The sequence below is a fragment of the Barbus barbus genome (genome assembly GCF_936440315.1).
Source record: "Barbus barbus genome assembly, chromosome: 45".
Lineage (NCBI taxonomy): Eukaryota > Metazoa > Chordata > Actinopteri > Cypriniformes > Cyprinidae > Barbus > Barbus barbus.
The window spans coordinates 18541317-18547316 of NC_136723.1; the positions used below are offsets into that span (position 1 = coordinate 18541317).

The following is a 6000-nucleotide window of genomic DNA, read 5'->3' on the forward strand; positions in this document are numbered from 1 at the left end:
TTATTTGCAAAGAAATATGTAATGAGTATTTCATACATGTTTTTAGGCTTGAAAAATTATTAAGATCATAAAAATTTAGAAGCTGAAGGTTTTCATAAAGCAGTTATGGTAGTAGCGTGAGAGGGCACTAAAAAAGACGCTAAAAAGGTAGAAATTAAACTTAGCCTATATACACATTAAAAAACAAACTTCATATCATTTTTATGATTTTTTTATGAAATCGGAATTTTGAATAATGAAAATCTGATTGTGCCTGCTTATTCGATTCATCAGTGTTTGAACCATTAAAGAAACCGCATTTTCCGTATTTAATTTCTGGGTTAAAAAACTAAAAATGAATGGACGCAAAAGTACACGGACCATTTTACCTTCTATCAATTGCATATTTATTCTCTAACTGCTAGCTTTTCTTGTAAAACTAACATTAGCTTTATTTTTTCTATTCTATCTACTTGTTTCTTATTAAAAAAAAAAACAACACAAAACTGCGTTAGCCTAACGAAGTTTTGGTGTACTGCGTTAGGCTAACCAAGACTTGTAATAGCACTTGCATGTTGTTGCTCTTTTGTTGGTTTTGATTGCTTCTAATGTCCTCATTTGTAAGTCGCTTTGGATAAAAGCGTCTGCTAAATGACTAAATTGGCTGTTATTAAGCCTCTCATTAAAAAAAAAACAACTTGACCCCAAAGATCTAGTTAATTACAGACCCATCTCAAATCTCCCTTTTCTGTTAAAGATACTAGAAAAGGTAGTATCCTTGCAATTACAGTATATTCCTTCTTAGAGAAAAATAGTATTTGTGAGGAATTCCAGTCAGTATTTAGACCGTATCATAGTACTGAGACTGCTCTCATTAGAGTTACAAATGACCTGCTTCTATCATCTGATCGTGGTTGTATCTCTTTATTAGTTCTACTGGATCTTAGCGCTGCGTTCGACACTATCGACCACAACATTCTTTTGAATAGACTAGAACACTTTGTTGGCATTAGTGGAAGTGCATTAGCATGGTTCAAATCGTACTTATCTGAACGCCATCAGTTCGTAGCAGTGAATGAAGAGGTATCATATCGATCACAAGTGCAGGGGGAAGTCGTGGCCTAATGGTTAGAGAGTCGGACTCGTAATCCAAAGGTTGCGGGTTCGAGTCTCGGGCCGGCAGGGATTGTAGGTGGGGGGAGTGAATGTCCAGCGCTCTCTCCACCCTTAATACCACGACTGAGGTGCCCTTGAGCAAGGTACCGAACCCACAACTGCTCCCCGGGCGCCGCAGCATAAATGGCTGCCCACTGCTCCGGGTGTGTGTTCACGGTGTGTGTGTGTGTGTTCACTGCTGTGTGTGTGCACGTTGGATGGGTTAAATGCAGAGCACGAATTCCGAGTATGGGTCACCATACTTGGCTGAATGTCACTTCACTTCACTTTAAAGGAATAGTTCACCGAAAAATGAAAACTTGCTTAGAGTTAACTCACACTCAGGCTATCAAAGGTGTAGATGTTTGTTTCTTCATCGAAACAGATTTGGAGAAATGTATCATTAAGTCACTTGCTCATCAATGGATCCTCTGCAGTGAATGGGTGCCGTCAGAATGTCCAAACATTCGTCATCACCCATGACGGTTTGACTTGTGTATTTGGTGTATTTTACTGGTTCCTCTGTCTTTTCAGTGAAAACTAGAAACACATGCAAGTACATAAACCATCACCAGAGAAAAAGTTCTTGGAAGAGCCCAAATCACTCTGATCGTTTAGTTTTCTGTGAGAGACAGCAAAAGGCGGTTAGCATCTCAGCCCCACCTGCAGAGTTCAGACAGCATGAGGATATTAGAGAGCATTCTGCCATAATGACTCTCATTTACAAGCCATAAACTGACAAAGCGCCAGTCTAATTATGTCAACTAGCAGCTTCTGAATAGCCCTTGATCAAGCTAATCACCGGCAATCCAAAAAAAACAGGTGTTGAACATTTTTAAGCCCTCCCCTGAAATCAGAGGCATGAAAGGCAGAAATTGAAACCATCAGATTGTTTCCATGCTTCTGTTTTTGAATAGCCAGAATATGGGAGGATGAGTCTTTTACAGAATTATGAAAAGGAGCTGATAAGAAAGCAACGGCGAAATGGATTCAGAAATAGACCTTTTGAAAGACCTAGCTGCACACTTCAAAATTACTTCACATACTTCTGTATGGAATAGAAATAAATTTCCCTCTGGCTGCCTCTTTCACTCTCAAATGATTCTCATAAAACTCATTCAGAGCTCAAAAAGTTATCATACAGAGACATTAACTGTATGCACCACCTAAAATGCACTTTTAAATATCATGAAACCTCATTTGGAAACAACATTAAAAAGCAACCACTGATGGAGGAATCTACACAGGTACAGTATGACATGCAATGCAGAAAAACATGCACAGTTTAGTAATAGCTCACTGTTCTTGCTAATAGCTGAATGAATGTGATGAATACCAAAATGTGCAACAAGATTTATAATAATAATAAACAAAAATGTCCTATGCCGCATCCTTTTTTTTAACGATATTGTGTATGTTTCTGCACTTTACAACAAAGAGCAAAGCAGCATTCATTTAGACTATGCTTTAAACCACTCTATTATGTTTATTTTGAAATACCATAAATCACAATCTTTCCTGGCATTCAGTCACTATTAAAAGCTTGCATAAATTATAATTTATTTTTTAAAAGGGTGCATCTTTTATTCATGTTAAAGTTAATTTGTGCAATTTCAGCTGTCTCATTGAAATAAGCTCAGAAAATCAGCAGAATTTGTACTTAAAGCAAACATGAGCCCACAGGATAAAACAGGATGGCTGCATCTCATTATCCCAACACAACATATGGCCTCCAAACATGCTGTGTCACTAAATTAAATATAAACAGCAACAATACACTGACTTATGAAGCAGCTTTATTAAAAAAAAAAAAACCTGCCATCTGCAGTCTATGTGTAAGTGTTCAAATGACCTGAATAAGCTGAGATAGAGTCTGTTATTAAACCGGTTAAAACAACACAACTCTGCTAGTTTCAGAAACAGCTCTGTTCGGGACGGTGCTAATCTGATTTTCAGGATTAGTGTCATTATCTTGTGCTGCTGAGACACGCTTGTAAGTTTGCTGAAATTAATATTTTTTTGCAATAAATGTATCAAGGGGTTCAAGTTATTATTTGAAAAAGAGGCACTCCTGCAGTTATGTCGCATATCGTGTTAACGTCATGAACGCTGTTTCAAGTTAGTAGTTTACATTGAAAACCCGTTTTAAGACCCCATTTTGTAGCTCTGCGTCTGCTTTTAACGCAATATATGAACGGCCCCTTTCTTTACCACAGCACTCTACAGATGAAGTTCGTGCCGTCCTGCGATATTTCAGTTAAACAACACGTATAAAGTAAATCTCTGAATATATCCTAAACTGTATAATCGTAATTTGTTATTGTACTTATACTGGATTTCTCCACACACACGCCGTTTAAGTAAAGCTACAGACAGGTACAAACCCAGTTAGTCATTGTGCCCAAGATGAATAGCCTAACTCTATTACATACAGCAGCATTAGTAGATTTAAGTACTTAAAAATGCACACTCACCTTGACAACGCGTGTATATCACTGAAAGACTCAGAATGAGCAGCAGAAAGAGCCAGTTCGTTTGGAGCTCGATCCTTACGCACATACTGAAACGACTCCTCAGAACACACGACAATTTGTCCTTGTGTTAAACAATGCAGTGAGAATCACTCGAATGTCAAATAAAACGTCCGTACGGTCTTGTAAGCATATGGGCTACTCGCGTCTTTCCTGGTGAATCGCGCAGAGCTCCGGCAGTAACGCAGAGAGAGCTCGACTCACGGACTGTTATAAGCGGATTGCGCGGTGGAGCTTCAGCACCGCGGACAGCTCCAGTCAACCTCAGCGCGCCTGGACACTTTGGACAGCAGCCTGGCGTTCACCCAGTAGCATTGGTCTTAATGTAATGAGTACAAGTCCTAATATAAACGTAACCCTGGGGGATACAGACATTTGAAAGGGTGGGGGAGGTACAGTGAGTGAGTGGGCTAAATTGGTTAAAACCATAGCAATGTTTTGAAGGAAAACTTTGTTGGGTTTTAAATTGATTTCATGGATTATTTAGAAGAAAGCTATGTGAAGTTTGGTCTAACTTCTTAGAAAATCATTTATTTGCAGATGCTACTTGATTTGATATTTTATCTATTGCAATGACATTTATACATTTTAAGTGGGGTTTAAAGGAATAGTTGGCTAAAAATGAAAATTTGATTAAAACTCACCCTCAGGCCATCCAAGATGTAGATGAGTTTGTTTGTTCATCAGAATAGATTTGGAGAAATTTAGCATTACATCACTTGCTCACCAATGGATCACATTCACTGAATGGGTGCCGTCAGAATGAGAGTCAAACCAGCTGATAAATACATCACAATAATCCACAAGACTCCAGTCCATCAGTTAAGATCTTGTGAAGTGAAAAGCTGTATGTTTGCATAAAACAAATCCATTGAGGCGTTTAACTTTAAACTGTCAGTTCTGGCCAAAATACACGTTCCAAATCTATAATAAAAACTTCCTTCAGTAATAGCTTGTCTCCTGTTGTTCTTTCACATTGTAACTGGATTCGTGATACACATCAAAATCCACCAGCATGTTTGTTTAGAACTGGTTTGGACTGTTTTCATTGTACATAATGTGTGATCTGTGCATATTTTTCTCCAGATTCAGACAAAACAACTTTTTCACTGGAGAAAGCAATATTATGGATATTATGGATCATATTTGAAATCATCTACATCTTGGATGGCCTGAGGGTGAGTACATTTTTCTTTAGCAAATTTTCAACAAATTGTCCAAAGTTTCCAAATAGTTCTGGAGCCACTCAAAACAGAAGAATAAAAAATGTAGAAACAACATCAGGTTCTCCCTGCTCTATTTTACATCCTGTACTGTATATTTGGCAAGACAGTCTGTGTTTTTTTAATGCTTGTAATTCATTGCTTACACACTCAGCAAGAGATTTCAGCCAGGCAGCACTGCTGTTGAAAAAAGTCTGTCTGCTTAGCTAATGAAAATCACGGCCGTGAAATAGACTGACCAATGTGTTGAGGTAATGAAGCGATCATCTTCACAGACTCTAAATTCATTCGGATGGGATGCTGACTAAACAGCCGTTTAGATATTATTACTGAGAAATTAATCTATAGCCTCGCACTATGTCCTTAGCAATGACAGTATAAGGTCTGGCCATAATAAAACTGCATTAGTAATTAGAATTGTTTTTTTAAACAATTATAATAATTAAACATACTAGAAAAGAGCAGGCATTTATTAAAACTGTTTTTAATATAACTAAATATATTTTTAAAAATATAAAAATGTGTAATAAAACATTTTTAATAATTTCTTAATTATATATGTAATCTGTATTGTTAAAATGCCACTTTCAGTGAATGAAAGATGAAATTCACATCTTAAATGTAGGATTTGATCAAAACTGCTGTGAAAAGTGAGATTCAGGCACCAAGCCTTTCGCAGCTGCCAGATATTTTTGTCTCAGTCTGCTGATGTCACGGCCTCCCTCTGTTCTGCTAAATGAGCCTTTCTCTCTGAAAACATTTCCACTCAGGACTGGACAGCTCTGCCTGTACTGATGAAGTAATTCTGTCTACATGAGCAGAAACAGTGTCTTTCATACCCAAGCACCCTGCATCAACTGTATGCAGGGAGGATGCCTATAAAACCTGAGAGGGATCTTATAGCATTGCTGTGCATCTCAATAGCAGCCGATTTTTCTGAAACAGCTTTATCTTAATGGCTGCAGAAAAAGCATGAATGAGATCATGTGATTTCAAATAATAAAAAGACATCCTTCCAAGGCTTCTCCAATATCATGCACAACCTGCGTGGTCTTCTCCACCCACTCACAGGCATCTCACAATTCCTGTGACCTTCATATATATCCATGTGA

General features: G+C 37.8%; 1 protein-coding gene across 2 annotated transcripts in view; it reads right to left on the bottom strand.

Moving 5' to 3' along the window:
- The window catches only part of LOC306864197 (seizure protein 6-like), a 47335-nt gene extending 43354 nt beyond the window's left edge, over window positions 1-3981 (bottom strand). The window contains exon 1 of one of the 2 annotated variants that reach the window (XM_079408003.1): window positions 3609-3931. In XM_079408003.1, coding sequence (XP_079264129.1) covers window positions 3609-3693 — 85 coding nt within the window. In that variant the 5' untranslated portion in view covers window positions 3694-3931. Of the gene's footprint in view, window positions 1-3608 lie in introns of both variants that reach the window. The other variant, XM_079408002.1, reaches the window with a different exon arrangement.
- Window positions 3982-6000: the final 2019 nt, after the last annotated feature.